The sequence below is a fragment of the Musa acuminata genome, unplaced genomic scaffold (genome assembly GCF_036884655.1).
Source record: "Musa acuminata AAA Group cultivar baxijiao unplaced genomic scaffold, Cavendish_Baxijiao_AAA HiC_scaffold_1138, whole genome shotgun sequence".
Lineage (NCBI taxonomy): Eukaryota > Viridiplantae > Streptophyta > Magnoliopsida > Zingiberales > Musaceae > Musa > Musa acuminata.
Genome location: NW_027021350.1, coordinates 1,476,773 through 1,495,000, shown reverse-complemented (window position 1 = coordinate 1,495,000; position 18,228 = coordinate 1,476,773). Strand labels below are relative to the sequence as shown.

General features: G+C 34.8%; 1 protein-coding gene across 2 annotated transcripts; it reads right to left on the bottom strand.

Annotated features, from left to right (window-relative positions):
* Positions 1–11,589: 11,589 nt before the first annotated feature.
* On the bottom strand, positions 11,590–15,098 carry LOC103999799 (uncharacterized). 2 transcript variants are annotated; one of them, XM_009421658.3, is made up of 3 exons: positions 14,465–15,098; positions 12,587–12,803; positions 11,590–12,486 (listed from the first exon to the last, which is right to left on the bottom strand). In XM_009421658.3, exons 1-3 carry the CDS (start codon positions 14,804–14,806, stop codon positions 12,005–12,007), a joined length of 1,041 nt encoding a protein of 346 aa, XP_009419933.2. In that variant the 5' UTR covers positions 14,807–15,098; the 3' UTR covers positions 11,590–12,004. The 2 variants fall into 2 exon arrangements, with proteins under 2 accessions (XP_009419933.2, XP_009419931.2); XM_009421656.3 differs by having other exon boundaries at positions 14,459–15,096.
* Between the last annotated feature and the right edge of the window lie 3,130 nt (positions 15,099–18,228).

Sequence of the window (18,228 nt, the reverse complement as noted above, 5' to 3'; positions counted from 1 at the left end):
ATACTTGATGTCAACTACTTCATTGGTCTAAATTATACGGATTGGCTCCGCAATTTAAGAATTGTTCTCACTGTGGAGAAAATCGCATACGTCCTTAATATAGTGATGCCTACACCCGAGGAAGGGGTAAGCGAGGATGCGATCGCTTGCTACGTAAAGTACATTGATGACTCCACTCTTGCTCAGTGTTACATGTTGGGCTCTATGACTCCTGAGTTACAGAGACAACATGAAAAGAAGGATGTCAGATCCATTCTCCTACATGTCAACAAAATGTTTAAGGAACTGAGAAGGACTCAACAATATGAGATATCCAAAAGCCTCTTTTGCGCTAGGATGGCTAAGGGGACACCGGTTCAAAACCATGTCTTAAAGATGATTGAGTGGATAGAGAAACTCACAGGTCTATGAATGGTCGTAGAAGATAACTTGTGTGTGGACAATGTACTTCAGTCCCTACCAGATTCCTTTTCATATTTCATAATGAATTTTAATATGATTAAGCTTGAGGTGACTCTCTTAAAGCTCCTCAATATGTTGAGGGAGGCATAAAGCACTATAAAAAAGGAGAAGCCAATTCTCTACACTGGTGAGACCAGAAAGAAAAGAAAAGCAGAAAAGTCCCTTAAAAAAGGTAAGGGCAGACCAGGTAAAGCAAAGGTTGCTAAGAAAGACCCGACAAAGGACAAAGCCCAGTGCTTCCACTATGACAAATATGGGCACCGGAAGAGGACTACAAAGAGTACCTTGTAGAGAGGGTGAAATAGAAGCTTGGAGAAGCTTTAGGTACATTTATTATTAGTCTCCATTTGTTAGACTCTTATGATAACACATGAGTATTAGATACCGGTAGTGCTTATCATATTTATAATTCGTTGCAGGTTCTGGCAAGGTCTAGGAGATTGGCGAGAGGCAAGATGGACCTCAAGATGGGCAATGGAGCAAGTTACTACAGTAGCTGTTGGCGAGGTCGCCCTACATCTGCTTGGTGGAGCTATTATTGCATTAGATGCATTTTATTTTGTTCCTTCTATTATTAAAAATATTATCTCAATTTCATGTTTGATAGTTAGTGGATACAAATTAGTTTTTGAGAACAATGGTTGTTCAATATTATCAGATGATGAGATCATTATGAAGGAACATTGCATAATGGTTTATTTATGCTAGACACTACTCCACATATCATTAATGTAAGTGTGTCTAAGAGGAAACGAGATAAGGTGAATAGTGCATACTTGTGGCATTGTAGGCTAGGTCATATCCATGAGGGAAGGATTCAAAAGTTGCTAAAGGATGGATATCTAGATCCATTCGACTATGAGTCATATGCAACTTGTAAGCCTTACCTTCGTGGAAAACTGACTAACTCTCCATTTAGTGGAATTGGAGAGAGAGCCACTGAGCTACTGGAACCCATATCAACTCATGCCATTGGTGGTTACTCCTACTTCATTATCTTTGCTGATGATTTCTCAAGGTATGGATATATGTACTTAATGAAGTATAAGTCTGAGGCCTTTGAGAAATTCAGAGAGTATAAGAATGAAGTGGAGAACCAGATTGGAAAGAGTATCAAGACTCTTCGATCAGATCGAAGAGGTAAGTACTTAAGTACAGAGTTTACCCAGTTTCTCAAGGACAATGAGATTTTATCCCAATGAACACCTCCTTATACACCTCAGCTCAATGGTGTGACTGAAAAGAGGAATCGTACGTTGTTAGACATAGTCCATGATGAGTTTCGCCGACCTACTCATCTCATTCTGAGGATATGCCATAGAGACCACAGTTTATCTTCTGAACAGAGTTTCAACTAAGTTAGTAGTATTTACACCATATGAGATATAGAAAGGGAAGAAGTCTGATTTTAAGGTTGTTAAGATTTAGGGCTGCCCTGCCCACGTTAAAAGACACAAACCCGATAAGTTAGAATTAAGGATGGAGCGGTGCAAGTTCGTGGGATATCCCAAGGAAACTTATGGGTATTATTTCTATTATCTCGAGGACCAAAAGGTCTTTGTAGCTAAGAGAGAGAGAGAGAGAGATGTTCCTTAAGAAGGAACACATTCTTAGTAGAGACAATAGGAGCATGATAGAGTTGAGCGAGGTTGGAGAACCTAGCTCAAGCACCATTCTATTGCCCAAGTCTGTTCAGGTACATAATACACAAGTTCCAACTTTACATAGGTCTAGCAAAGTATCTCATCCTCTTAAGAGATATGTGAGACATATTAGAGGAGAGTATGTTGAGGATATTGATCCTCAGACCTACGAGGAGGCTATTATGAGTATAGAATCCAGGAAGTGGCAAGAAACCATGAATTCTGAGATGGATTCTATGTACTCCAACAAAGTTTGGAACCTAGTTGATGCGCCTTAGGGTATTGTACCCATTGGTTGCAAGTGGATCTTTAAGAAAAAGATCGGAGTAGATGGAAAGGTAGAGACCTATAAAGCAAGGCTAGTGGCTTAGGGGTATCGTCAAAGGTAAGGTGTTGACTATGACGAAACTTTCTTACCCGTAGTAATGCTAAAATCCATCCGAATTCTATTGGTTATTGCAGCACACTATGATTATGAGATATCACAGATGGATGTGAAAACCACATTCCTCATTGGGAACCTCAAGGAGGACGTGTATATGATACAACCCGAGAGATTCGTGTCTAAGGATTAGCCATATAAGGTGTGCAGGGTGCTTAGATCCATTTATGGACTAAAGCAAGCTTCCCGAAGTTGGAACATAAGATTTGATGAGGCAATTAGATCTTATGACTTTGTTAAGAATGAAGATGAGCCTTGTGTGTATAGGAAGGTAAATGAGAGCGCTATCACCTTCTTGGTGTTATATGTGGAAGACATCCTGATCATTGCAAATGATGTACGAATGCTATCCATAGTAAAAACTTAGTTATCTAGACACTTCTCCATGAAGGACTTAGGGGACATCCTATATCTTGGGGATTCAGATCTATAAAGATAGATCCAAGAAGATATTTGTCTTGTCCCAGTCTAGATATATAGACACCATTGTCAAAAGGTTTGGTATGAAAAATTCTAAGAGATGTGTCATGCTGATGAGATATGGGATATTGCTTTTTAGGAGTATGCCCCCAAAGACTCCTGAAGAAAGGGCAAACATGGATAGGATACTCTATACATCAACATTAGGGTCTATCATATATGTCATGCTATTTACCAGGCCTGATATAGCACATGCTCTAAGTGTCCCGAGTAGGTATCAGGCGGATCCAGACTTGGAGCACTAGAAAATAGTAAAGTGTATCCTTAAGTACTTGAGAAGGACTAAGGATCTTATACTAGTATATGGAGATAGTAGCCTCAGGGATGAAGGCTACACAGACTCGAGTTTTTAGTCCGATGTCGATAATAAAAGTCGAATTCGAGGTATGTGTATACCCTAAATGAAGGAGCAGTGTGCTGGAAGAGTTCCAAGCTAAATACTACTGCCGACTCGACCATAGAGGCGGAGTACATTACTGTAATAGAGGTAGCAAAAGAGGGAGTCTAGATGAAGAAGTTCATTATAGATCTGAGAGTCGTGTCAGGTAGTAAGGAGACGATTTCTTTATATTACGACAACAACGAGACGATTGCTCAAGTGAAGGAACCCATGTCTCATCAAAAGTGTTTTGAGGAGGTTCCTCATAATTAGAGAGATCGTGACCCAAGGAGATATAGGAGTGGAAAGAGTTCCATCCGAAGATTACATTGTAGATCTACTAACAAAGCCGTTATCTCAGATTGTCTTTGAGCGTCACAAGGGTTTGATGGGGATCAGACACATAGGTGATTGGCTTAGGTCAAGTGGGAGATTGCTAGTCATATGTGCCTTGCAAGCTAATCACGTGAGTGATGACACGTGTGACTTGACACACAATCTTTTTACTTATTATATTTTAGCAGTTTATCACTTTATAATGATTATATATATATATATATATATTGTGATGTCTTGTGTAATCGGAATCGGATCATGATGAGATCATGATAATGAGATTGATCTGCCTTTAAACACAGATCCTAAATAATCCCGGTTATAGGTTACTCGAGAGGGACATTGAGATAACCAGACATACTAGTGTATTGTATACCCGTCCATATGATGGATGCAGCTGGTCTCATAGCTGCTCGTGTGGGGACACTAGGGATATAGTACAGGTGTTCATTGGAGAATTAGTTCACTAGTTGATCTGCTTATAGAATGTTGGATGGTTGATGATCTCTTATTGTCAAACAGCGATTCCATGGTCCCAGTAATGTATCTAGTCCTTAGACTTTAGACACCAAGGATGCCATGTATGAGTGCTCCACTATTTGATACTGGACTTATAGGTTTGGATGTTATAGATCTAGCACAACCGGTCTTCGAGAGTGGTAGTCAACCTTACGAGGGCTATTGAGTGTCGATAGAGGATCATCCACGCTCGTTGCCATGAGAGGAATGTCTCATGTGTTCTTGCTTAGACAAATCCCTTGCTAGGGTCATTATGATTAAGAGAGAAAGAGTTCTCCGGATAGAGTTCTCCGTCCATATGATGGATGCAGCTGGTCTCATAGCTGCTCGTGTGGGGACACTAGGGATATAGTACAGGTGTTCATTGGAGAATTAGTTCACTAGTTGATCTGCTTATAGAATGTTGGATGGTTGATGATCTCTTATTGTCAAACAGCGATTCCATGGTCCCAGTAATGTATCTAGTCCTTAGACTTTAGACACCAAGGATGCCATGTATGAGTGCTCCACTATTTGATACTGGACTTATAGGTTTGGATGTTATAGATCTAGCACAACCGGTCTTCGAGAGTGGTAGTCAACCTTACGAGGGCTATTGAGTGTCGATAGAGGATCATCCACGCTCGTTGCCATGAGAGGAATGTCTCATGTGTTCTTGCTTAGACAAATCCCTTGCTAGGGTCATTATGATTAAGAGAGAAAGAGTTCTCCGGAAAAATCCGATTAGAGCAAGACTCGAGTAAAAACCGTATGGGTTTGATAGCACCATGCTTGATATACAGTCTCTGGGATATTAGATAGATGAGGGATTATAGATACACGGTAACTGAGGTCAGACATGTCTAATGGATTGAATTCCCCTGTATCATCTAGGGACTACGACGTAGTAGCCTAGTATATCTATAATCGATAAGTCGAGTGAATTATTATGGAGATAATAATTCATTAAGTCAGAAGGAGTTCTGACATGTATGAGTCACGGCCAGCTCGATATTAGGCCTAGAGGGTCACATACATATGGTAGGCGTTACGATGAGTAGATGTTTAAATATGAGATATCCGCTGAAGCCATATCTTATTGGATATCCAATAAGCCCATGAATTATTAGATCACATGGACGAGATCCAATAAGAGCCTATGAGAGATTATTGGATAGAGATCTTGATATAAGTGATCAGGCCTACTAGCTCGAGCTTGATCATATTAGGTTATGGTCCATTATCATCTGGAGTGTTTGTACATGTGATTACTATACACCTATTAGATAATATGTGATAAAGTGACAGTAATAATATACAAAGAGATCATCGCAACGTGTCACAGGTGTCATCACTCACGTGATTGACTTACAAGGCACCTATAACTAATAGTATTTTTTATATATATTTTTCAATTAAACTTTCAAATCAGAACTTTATTTTGAAAGCACTAATTCACTCCCCCTGGTGCCTTTACAATCGTAACAATTGGTATCAGAGATGGTTCTTTTAGTTGATTTAATACTCAAGAAAGATTAAATAACTTTTTCTGACACTCAAGAAGATCACTCTATCACTCATCCCCCTGTGTTTAGTGGGACGGACTATACTTGTTGGAAGATACGAATGTAAATATTTCTGATTTCTATGGATTTTGATTTGTTGAATGTCGTTGAATGTAGTTTTCAAAAATCTTCTAAACTAATAAATGAATGGAATGATATTGAGAAAAAAACGTTTTCTTTAAATGCTAAAGCTATGAATACTTTATTTTGTATTTTAGACAAAAATGAGTTTAATTGTATTTCTACACATGAAACTATACATGATATTTTGTACATACTTGAAGTTACTTATGAAGGCAAAATAGAGTAAAAAAAATAAGATTAATATTTTAGTACATAGTTATTGATTATTTAAAATGAAGCCAAACGAAATCATTGGTGACATATACACCCTTTTATGGATGTTATCAATGGTTTGAAAGCTCTTAGTAAATATTATACTTATCTTAAATTGGTTAATAAAATTTTAAGATATCTTTCAAAAAGTTAGGATCTAAAGATAATTATAATTTAAGAAGTAAAGGACTTGAATAACTTTCCTCTTGAAGAACTCATAGGATCATTAATGACCTATGAAATGATTTGTAAGACATATGACAAATATGAAGAAGACATTCTAAAGAACAAGAAGGATATGACACAAAATCAAAGAAGACCACTCAAGCGAAAGCTTAAGTGATGATGATAATATAGTACTCTTTACAAGAAAATTTAAAAAGTTAATGAAAAAAAATAAAACAAATTCTGTAAGATAAGAATCTAAAAATAAAAATGAACTTAAAAAAGGATATAATTATTTGTTATAAATACAAAAGGCTAAGGTACTTCAAAAATGAGTGTCCACAATTGAAGAAGCTGCTAGCACAAAAGAAGAAGAAAGCACTCAAGGTAACTTGGGATGAATCAAGTGCATTAGAAGATAAAAGCAAACTAATGAAGACAAAGTAGCAAATTATGCATTGATAGCTTTCAGCGATGAGGTATATGATTCAACTGAAACTTTTTATCTTATAATGAATTACTTGATGTATTTCATGACTTATACGATTAACTTAAAACAATCAATAAGAAATATAAATTATTAAAAAAGGATTATGTATCTCTCTCTAATGAATTTGATAAATTTAAAAATGAGTATGATAATTGCTTGTTAACATCTTGCATTAAATGTGAAGAATTTGACTCATTCGAAAAGAAAAATATATTGTTACAACAAATATTAGAAAATTTTAAAAGGACCTATACTACATGCCTAAAGTTAAGTGTAATTTTTGTAGAAGAGGTGGTCATTATACTTATACATATTCATTTAAAAAGTATAGCTCTTATAAATTAGTTTGGGTTCGCAAAGAAACCATAAATAACTTAATACCAAAAGTCAATATAAGTAGATCTAATCAAGAGGGACCCAAAGTTATATGGGTACCTAAAACAAACCTCCCTTTCTTATAGATATATCTAGAATCGAAAGCTAGGAGCAAGAGATGATATCTTGATAGTGGATGCTCAAGACACATGATCGAAAATCCAATACATTTCTCTAAGCTCACTAGCCAAGATGAAAGATATGTCACATTCAGAAACAATAACAAATGAAAAATTATTGGCAAAGGAAAAATAGATAACTTAGATGGCTTAAAACATAACTTACTAAGTACTAGCCAATTGTGTAATAAGGGATATAATATTAAATTTGAATCTAATGCTTGTATTATAGAGATACTACATAAAAATAAGTCTATGATTATCTTAAGGAGCAATAATGTGTATACTATTGATTTTGATGATTTTTATAATGAAACTTATTTTTCAATTTTAAACGATGATACTTGGCTTTGGCATAGGAGATTAAGTTATACAAGTATGAAATTGATCTTATAAATTACAAGTAAAGAAGTTGTAAAAGGAATACCTATAATTAAATTTGTTAAAGATAAAGTTTATGATGCATGCCGTAAACAAATAAAGAGTAGCTTTAAACCTAAAAATCAAATGAGTATCTCTAGACCATTACAAGTAATTCATATTGATTTATTTGGACCAATTGATATCACAAGTCTAGGAGGTAGTAAATATGCTTTTGTGATTGTTAATGAATATAGTAGATATACTTGGACATACTTCTTGGCACATAAAAGTAAATATTTTAAATATTTTACAAAGTTTTGCAAACAAGTTCAAAATAAAAAAGACTTTATGATTTCTTCTATTCATAGTGATTATGATGGTAAATTTAAAAAAATTATGATTTTTAAAAATTTTATGATTCAAATGGGTATGACCATAATTTCTATACTTCAAAAAATCCACAATAAAATAGAGTTGTTGAGAGAAAAAAATAAAAGTTTACAAGAGATGGCAAGAACCATGCTTAATGAATATAGCTTACACAAATATTTTTGAACGAAACTATTAACATGACATGTTATGTCATGAACAAGGTTCTCATAAGACTACTATTATCTAAAACTCTTTTTGGTTGTAAATATTTTATTTTAAATGAAATGGATGTCTTAGGAAAATTTGATGTAAAATGTGATGAAAGCATTTTTCTTGGATATTCCTCTATTTCTAAAGCTTATCAAGTTTTTAAGAAAAAAACTTTGGATATTGAGGAATTTATCTATGTTGTTTTTAATGAGTCTCCCAAATTTAAGAAAAATAATTTTGATAATGATTTTGAATTTGATATATTGAATTTGAATGAGAATTTTTCTCTCGAAAGTAACTTGGATATATCTACTTTTAATCCCTACTCAAAATATGTATATACATATTCTAAGGAGCTAATTATTGAAGATATATCAAAAGGTGTTCAAACTCATTTTTCATTTAAAAATTTTTATGCAAATGCTAATTTTTTGTCTCAAATTGAACCTAAATATATTAACAATGCTCTCGAAGATGACTTATGGGTTTTTGTAATACATAAATAATTAAATCAATTTAAAAGAAATAATGTTTAGATACTTGTTCCTAGACCTAGTGACCATATTGTGATTGACACTAAATGGGTCTTTTGAAATAAACAAGATGAATATGGTATCATGATTCAAAACAAGCCTAAATTAGTGGCTAAAGGTTTCAGCCAAGAAGAAAGTGTAGACTATGAAGAAACCTTTGTTCTTATAATAAGACTTAAAGCCATAAAGATACTCCTTGCTTATGCATATTTTAAAAATATTAAGTTATTTCAAATGGACGTTAAAAGTACTTTTCTTAATAGTTTTATTTCCAAAAAAATTTATATTAAGCAACCACCCAGATTTAAAAATATTTTTTTTTCAAATCATGTTTATAAGTTATCTAAGGCTCCCTATGGGTTGAAGCAAGCCCTTAGTGCTTGGTATGAGAGGCTTAGTTTTTTTCTTATTCAAAATAATTTTTTGAAATGTAGGTCAATATCACATTATTTCTTAAATATTTTAAAAGTATTTTTTTTATTATTCAAATTTATGTTGATGATATTATTTTTGGTTCTACAAATGAATCTTTATGTGAATCTTTTGCCAAAAGTATAAGCCAAGAATTTGAAATAAGTTTAATGGATGAATTAATATTTTTCTAAAGATTGTAAATTAAGCAACTAAGTGATGAAACTTTTACCATGATTTTCAAATATTGATTGAATTTGTTCTTCTAGAAAGATTTAAAAATATTATATTCTTAAAGTTTATTTTCTAGATAAATTTTATTTAATTATCAATAATAATAGTAATAAATGGAAGATAAAAAAAATTAAAGATTCAACTTTTCAAGTATTAACTCAATTTAATCTAAAACACATCAACGGAAAATTAAAATTACAAAATTTTCAATTTTTAAAAATATTCATAAAATTAATATTTTGGATTAATTGTTCAGTTTCAAAATTTTTAGATGTTGTATGTATTCTTCAAGAAAGCAAAACATATAGAAAATATATAATTTCTTAAAGTTTTAATATTTAATATTTTTATTTTTAAAAATGATGAAAAGGAAAAGAGACTAGTCTTTTGGGTTTCAATATTTCCGAGTATTGATCGAATTTGTTCTTCTAGAAAGGTTCACAAATATAAAATTCTTAAAGTTTATTTTCTAATATAAATTTGATTTAATTATCAATAACAATAAAACATAAAGATAAAAAAATTAAGGTTTCAACTTTTCTAGTATTAACTCATTTTAATCTTAAAAAAATCAACAAAAAAAATTAAATATCAAAGTCTCAATTTTTAAAAATATTCATAAAATTTAAATAAATTAAAAATATTTTTTATTTTTAAAATTTTCAAATGTTGTATATATTGTTCAAGAAAGTCCAACATATGGAAAATATATAATTCCTTAAAGTTTGAATATCTAATATTTTTATTTTTTTAAGGAAAAAGAAGAAAAGGAAAAGAGAAAGTAGAAATAAGAAAAACCTTTCTCCTCAGAATTTGATGTACATATAGAACAAATCCCATTCAAGTAAGGTCATATTAATCTATTGATGTAATGGATCTTCAAATTTTGAAGTATATATAAAACAAATGTTATTCAAGGAACATCATATTAATAAATTGATGCAATAGACATTGAAACTATGTATTGTATAAGGGACTAAAAAAGATCACCCATCTCCTTAGAATTCAAGTACACAATTGTATGAGCCTATGAACAAACTATCATACAAAACTTTGAGAAATGATATATATTTTTTTTATATATTGTACAATATTGAACAAATTTGATAGTAAGCAACTTGGTTAAACAAAAGATGTATATCAATTAGGAAATATGGTAACCATATAGTACAATAATTTATATGATGTTAAAAACTTATAGTTAAACTTATCCTCCTTTGCACATCCACTTCAACTCCATACAAGAAATGAAAATTTATCATGAAATATTAATAAAAATTTAGTCTTCAACAATTTTCAATGGAGAATAAAAAATAAATTGATCAAAAAAATAAATTAGTTTTTTGAGCTTCTAGATTTTCAAATATTGAATGGATTTGTTCTTATAGAAAGATTTAAAAATTAAAAAAAATTCATCAATAACAATAAAAAAGAAAGATTACAATTAAATTTTCAGGTCTTCAAATATTAACTCAATTTAATCCAAAAACATCGACAAAAAATAAAAATATCAAAGTCCAAATTTTTAGAATATTAATAAAATTTAATATTTAGGAAAAATAAAAAAAAATATTTTTTTATTTATATTTTAGTTTTAAAATTTTCAAATGATGTATATATTCTTCGAGAAAGTCCAACAAATGAAAAATAAATAATTCCTTAAAATTTTAATTTTTAATATTCTTAATTTAATTTTTTAAATAACAAAAAAATAAATATAAAAATACAAACAATAAAAATATTAGATAGGTATGTTTGGACTAACCACGATATACCGACTAGGAACAATCTTTTGTTAGTGGCCTTTTTATCTAATTAAGTAAATTATATTATAGATATATTTAGAATCTATTATAGTTATCGACATTGACTGAAGCGACTCTCCTAATTATCATTTGAGATCCCTCTACTCTCTCGTCTATAAAAAGATAATACATCCTATGAATAAAATAATCTAATCATTGACAATATATCTTTTTTATATTGTTTCTTGTCAAGAAATGCTTTCTAGTCGTAGAGATAAAATCATCTACACTAACCCTTTTAATCAAATAATTAAAAGCCAGCCATTATTATAAATAAATATAGTGTCGGGCAGGCACAAAAGCCATTATTATAATCTTGATCTCCATCACAAAAGGAGAGCTTGTTTCAGCTACTTATTTATATTTGTCACTGTTCCAAGTAAATGAGATCAATATATCGTTGTATAATTTTGATGACAAGAATCTATGAAGGACACAAGTGACGGAGAAAATTTTTCCACCACACCTCAAACAAAATTTTTGCAGGACCAAAGAAATGAACTGCGCAGAAAAGAATCTGAAAAGTACAACCGTAATAGGTAAGGTGAGTCAGCTGGTTGAAAACAAGAGCCTCTGAGCTTTTGCTGGCTTCTTGTGAATGTAGAACATTGAACTTGAATTTTATGTGCCTAGTTGCTGGTTTGTGAAACCACAAATTCCAACTTATTCGGTGCCCCGAACAAAATGTTTGCTGGAAAAAAAGTGTCAGATGTTGTTCTCTATGCTATTTCTTGTATCCAAAGAATTGAAACTCTTTGCACCAATACGTATTCATATACACCTGAATCAGCAACCGAGCAGGGAGAGCCTCTGTCTGTCTGATTTTGCCATCCGTTTCTTGTCGTTGGTTATAGGCTTCAGCAACCGTTCTGATTCGATTTCCAACTTAAGGGAGGCTTTCAGCCGCTGCAGATGGCCGATACACTGTCTATGATCAGAACCAACAATGTGCTTGTTCCTTGTGTGTACACTGTGTTCCCTCTCATACTTGGAGTACCACTTTGCTTGTAAATAAGCCAGCGATCTCCATGGAGGCAGAGGCATTGAGTTCTGCTTGAGAGAAAATTTGGCAGCGTCGACCATGACCTGCAAGAACTGTTTAAGTCTAGACAAGGAGCCAACATAGACTACCGGCAGAGAACTCAGAACAGCATCATAAGAATCAACTGCTCTTGCAATCTCAAAGTGGCTGCGGAAGTCGATGTCGATGATCAAACGTTCAGAACCCTCGGCTTCACCGAGAACCACATCGATATATTCATGATCTCCTGTCACAAGAGAAGCAGTCCAAAAGAGTTGAAAATTAGTTTGACAGTTCCAATGACCTGAATGAAGATCGTCTGAAACAAAAAGGACAATTGGATGCACCTCCAGGAACTTTGTCAAAACCCTGCCATCTAGATGAGCATATAGCAGCATCATAACCAGAGAGTTTCAGGAGCTTAACCAAACTCTGCCTTATACAACTGGCATTGCATTGCTCCTCCTTCACGAGATAGAGGTCTACCTCATTAATAGAAAAGAGAAGGGAATGGACAACGGATTGCAAACCGCTCTCAGACTGTGTCATACCACGTTTAACAAACTGCAAAACAAACAACAGAAATTAATTATTTGCATTCCAAGGTGAGAGACACATCTAAGGTGTTTTTGCTTGGATAATAAAAGAAACATGGTGGCAAATTTGAATCAGTATATGTTCAGAATAGTTTCTGAAATGTGTCGGCAGAGAGGAGGGTTCCAATAAATCATAGACAGACAACAGATATGTAAAATGCCTGTTCCTATGATGAAAATCATAGAATTAGTTCTAAACCAGTATGCAGAGAGCATACAGTCAGATAAACTAGGTCAAATTCAAATAATTAATCACACCCACTGTCGAACAAAAACTTGATAATGATGATCTTTCGTTAAAAAAGTTTAAGCCCTACCAACTTGTTTGATACAGCCATGCATATCCATCTTATAATCCAAAAAGACCAGAGTATAAAGCCAAAGAAAAACTCGGGCATGCTTAATCAATCATAATATACTCCAGCCTAAACAAGTCACTTTAACATATCTATCAGTAGTCAATAGAAATAGAGTGATAAACCTATAAACAAAGCCCACCCCACTGATCCTAAAAGTCTGGAACCGCAACACAAACGAGTGCTTAATGGTTAAGGAACTAAATAACGAATCAACTCTCCCACTGTTCAGTCAGTTGACGTTCACGTTCGCTGTCCGAGGAAGGGGTAAAACCATGACAATACAGGAATCTGTAGAAAATGCATATTCCAATTCACAAAGCCGAAATTCTAAAGCACGGAAAAGATGATGATTTTGGCTCTGACAATCCTGTGGTAAAATATACTTATTCGGTCATGTTCATCTAAAAATCCAATGCGATGAGGTTAATTGAAATTATTTTAATTCAAAAATTAAATGTGACACAATAAGGAAAAGCAAAATCTATCCATCACCAGACATGACTAGCAGAAAAGCCTCTGATACATAAGTCTCACAACGGTGAGGAAAGGATCACATAAAAGCAGAAAGAGCAGACAGTCACAGCACAGAATCAGTTTTATTTTTGGCCATTAGACCTGTAGCCCAAGAGTTAAGAACTACGGTGGGAAGGGAAAATATTACAAATTAACAGTGCTATTCCTTAAAATAACCACCCAATTCTAATCATCTATCCTGAAGACCCAAACAGCATATTAATCCCATATATAATAACATACTTAAGCCCGGACTACATCATAAATTACTGGAATTTGTGCTTATCCCGACGACCTACATGGCCTTAGTAGGCACAAAGATAGAAACTTGTACAGTTTATTTGGGCAGGGTGAATGAAGGACATGGGGAACACATACAGATCTAAGAGAAGTAAGCCTGTTGGCCATATAGCATGAGGTTCAACATATTCATCTATTGCAAAAATAGAAAACCAGTTAATTAATGCCATCTTTTCCTATCAGACATTTTTTTCGTCCTCCAAGTAGCCTCCGCAACATCTTCGGGAACATCGCTGCGTAAGATTAATCTGAATTAACCACTGCTACTAATTTAATTTTTGTTTTAGACAGTAATCGCAACAAGTTGTTATTTTTTTTTCCATCACTGTTAACATAAGACTGAAACCTAAAAGGTTGAAAGACAAGGCAAGTAATAGAGATTTAAAGGCTAACAAATAAGAGGAAGAATAACAAATTAGAAATCAGAGGCCCGAAGAATGTGATAACCGACCATTACATTTTCGGCAAGGTGAGCAAGATCCGAGAACCCGGAATCGCTATCGCTGCTGTACCGTGACTCGGCGCTACCGCTCCCGTTCTCCAGGAAATCGGTCACCATCAACGCCAAGTCGTGCTCGCTCTCGTGGCTGAACCCACCAATCTGACCCATGAAATCCTTGGCGGCAGAGCAGATACGGAAGTCGCCCTCCCCGCCGCCATTCCGCCCCCGGGGGGACCCAGAGGCGGGCCGTGGATCCAACACCCAGGGCCCCAGCCTGGCCGACCGTCGACGCGTGGCCACCGGCGGCGAAGGCGCCTCCCCGACCCGCCTAACCCCAAACTCCCGAGCCAGTAGCATGGCGAACGACGCCTGATCCCTACACGAAACCCTCGTTTCCTCGTCCAATTCGAGGAATCGACCTAGAAATCCCGCTTTTGGTTCCAAAGCACCAAACCAGAGTCAAATTCGTCCTTCAAAATCTCGAATTTCTCGATCGAGGGAACGAGAAATTTGAGAACGGATCGAATTCTCCGAAGCTCCCCGGATCCAAATGGATGTGGCAAAGGTACGTAGATAGCCTGCGACAACGCAGGGGGAGGGTGAAGGCGAGAGAGAGAGAGAGAGAGAGAGACAGAGAAAGGGTGAAGGAGATGGGAAAAGACAGCAATAAATGGCCGCTCCGAGAGTCATGAAAAGACTAAAACGCCCTTGACATGCTTTTTAAATGGCTAATAAAAGGGCGGTAGCTTCGCGAAAGTGACACGAAAAGTCCGTCTCTTTCGCCGGGCAACGGATTCGAGCTCGAAAGAGAAACTTGGGCCATACGATTGGCATCCAACGGACAGCATCGGTTCCACCCTTAACAACGGACCAGGGTTCTCCTGCCTCGGCCATGGCAGGAAACACAGAATTATCCACTGAGAAACGGTGAAGCCGCGGGACCCGTCAAGTGGTCGGTCGATCGAGAGCCATGCGACGACTGTGGCTCTCTCATTAATGATACGCAAATTGGACACGAAATAAGTATGATATTAATATTCTTTTATCTTATGCACAAAGTGGTCGTGTCACTGTTGCTTGCGTCGCAAGTCACCTCTTCAGGAGATGATGATTTATGTGGAATGGGATACATTCCTTGTTGCCTTAAGTCGAACACAAGATATATTTTTAGTGGTAGCTTCCATGAAACGGCTAAGTAGTAATATTATATTTAGTATTATTTATGTGTGGGACCCATCTCCGATTAAGTACCTCTCCAATCAGATGGAACGCAACCGCACAGCAATTTCGTTGGGAAAATCGTGGCTCTCTCGATTAATGAATGGTTCGAAACCTCGAAACCCAAACGGTGTTGGTTTAATGGTCATTCGGTTTAATGATTATTTTGCGAATTATAAGGAGAAAGGACACCACGAGGTTATTTCAGTAAATTTAGCTGGGGGGGGGGGGCGTTGGGGGGCCCACAAAGAGGCTGGTATGTCTCGGTGACAAAGTTTGGCGGGTCAAACACCGCGGCAGCGGCGGCGGTCGGCGGTGACGTGATGCACGCGGCGTCGGAGTGTCCCCACCTCGAAACCACATCTATAGGGCCGAAGGCTCGTCGTTGTTACGGTTGGGTGAGTTGGGAGTATGAGAACCATAGGGCATAGATAGTATCATTCCACCACGCTGCGAGTGTCATCATCCTTGCGAATGTAACATGTTTTGTGACATCCGTCCGTTCTTTTACATCAATCTTTCTCATCAGTGACAAAACACTAATCTTGATGCCCTTTTTCATCACTCTTTTCTACCATAGTTCTTCATGTCTCGCATTCACATCATTCCGTTAAAGAAGGATTAGTCTCCCAAAACTAAAACATATATCGGAAAACGAGTAAATCAATGTCATCCCATTGAAATTTAACTTACGACTCGACCTGAACACTACTTTGGAGGTCTATTCAATCTTACGTGGTGAGAACTTTCAAGGTGTTAGAAACTATTTATAATAGTTTAGAAATAACATCACTCAAATAAAAATAAAAATAAAAATTGACTTATTACAGTATTTTGGTTATCACAATAAAAATATCATAAAATCTACTTTAAAAAATATATAATCATTTTTAGTGTTTTTCAATGATTTTACAGTATTTTTTAATACCTTAATAAAAACACTATAGATCTTATTGAAAAACATAGTAAATAAATTGAATAAAAATATTATAATGATTCAAAATTGATAAAAAAAATTGACGAGAAAAGTTGATGAGAGGTATTTTAGGTTTTTTTGAATTAAAAATACTATTTTAGAAAACCCAAGAGAGGGAGAGCTATTTGAAAAAAAATTATCCTGAATGAGAATGTTTTCTAGGAAAATCATCCTATATTTTATTTTATCACCTTCCATGATAGACATATAATCTTCATCGAGATTGAATCATTCTAATGGACAAACTTTGTAAGTCAAGTTTTCATTGTATAATCATTTCCATGGAGGACTTTACAAATCAGTCTTCCTTGTAGATAAACCACAAGACTTGTTCGATTCTACTTATCTTATCTGCATCATTTATACTAACTCTAAAATCATCATTTAGACGATAATATTATTTTGATTGTATCTTAAGTAGATTTGTTTTAATATTTAATTTTGATTTATTATATATTTTATTATTATTTTATATAAATCTGGTACAGTTTTAGGCTATCCCCATTCCTATCGGCGACTTAGCAAGTCAAGTCTCCCTTGTGGATAAGCTTCAAGACCAATTCGCTGGTCAGCTCCACTTATCTTTGCACCATGCAATGATGACTCTTTACGCCCACTACTATATCAGCAATTTAGACAACAACTTGAATGAGTCCAAGGAAGAGAACAGATTCTCTAGGAGAACACATGGCTTGCAAGGAAACCTAAACTTTGTGTTATGTCACTTTGACTTCTCAACTAGCTGTTCATAATGTCTAACCTCAAACCAAGTCAACCGGCACATGTAGTTTGATTCCAATTGTTAATAAAAGCATTCATTTGAAGAGACTTCCGTAGAAAAGTAAAACTATGAAATCACCTATCACCCTGGATATTTCTACAGTCCCACTGCATTGAACGAATCATTTATTGTTTTTGTATACTTGTTTGACCTTGATTTTATATATTTTTACTTGTAAAGATATAAGCTCGAAATGCTTGTAATGCTAGACATGGTTTCGGTTTTACATGTCAAAGTCTGTTTCCTATAGACCACAGCTACACATGAAATGTCAATCATTTCATCACCTTGAAACCCTTTGGGTGGCATAAAAAGAATGAAGCTTCGGGATAATATTGGGTGGCTCTATATCGTGATGAGTCACTTCGTCTACAGATAGCTCTTTCCTACTCTAATATCAAATGTCATGATCCGAGCCTGATGGGCTAACTAGCCTATCAACTTCGTTTGGTCTAAACCACTGACTAAAATACTTAAGTTGAAGTTAATAATAATACACTCATCATACCCTTATAAGTCAATCTTAATCTTGTCCACTTTTAATGTGGGACTAATCAAGAGTGTTACACTTATCACCCACTTCGCAACCTAAAGGTACAATTAAATCGGTGATCTCTCCAATGCTGCTTTTACCTTCTGCCTTGTGTTTCCACAGTTATAGCTAACTGTTCAATGAAGGCTATATTCTCTTGGCAAATTTAGCCTGCCCAGCATAACATTAAATAATATTCTGCAAACAAACATTTTGTTCTCTAATGAAACTTCACTAATTGAATACAGTTAGATAACATGACCTACAATTGA

Bases quoted from the DNA above. Each gene is read 5' to 3' on its own strand.
- LOC103999799 (XM_009421656.3), bottom strand. From the start codon at position 14,806: ATGCTACTGGCTCGGGAGTTTGGGGTTAGGCGGGTCGGGGAGGCGCCT. The intron at 12,804-14,458 runs GTCGGTTATCAC...TTTGTTTTGCAG, and splicing joins ACCTTGCCGAAAATGTAATG to TTTGTTAAACGTGGTATGAC. The intron at 12,487-12,586 runs GTGCATCCAATT...CTCTTGTGACAG, and splicing joins TTTTGACAAAGTTCCTGGAG to GAGATCATGAATATATCGAT.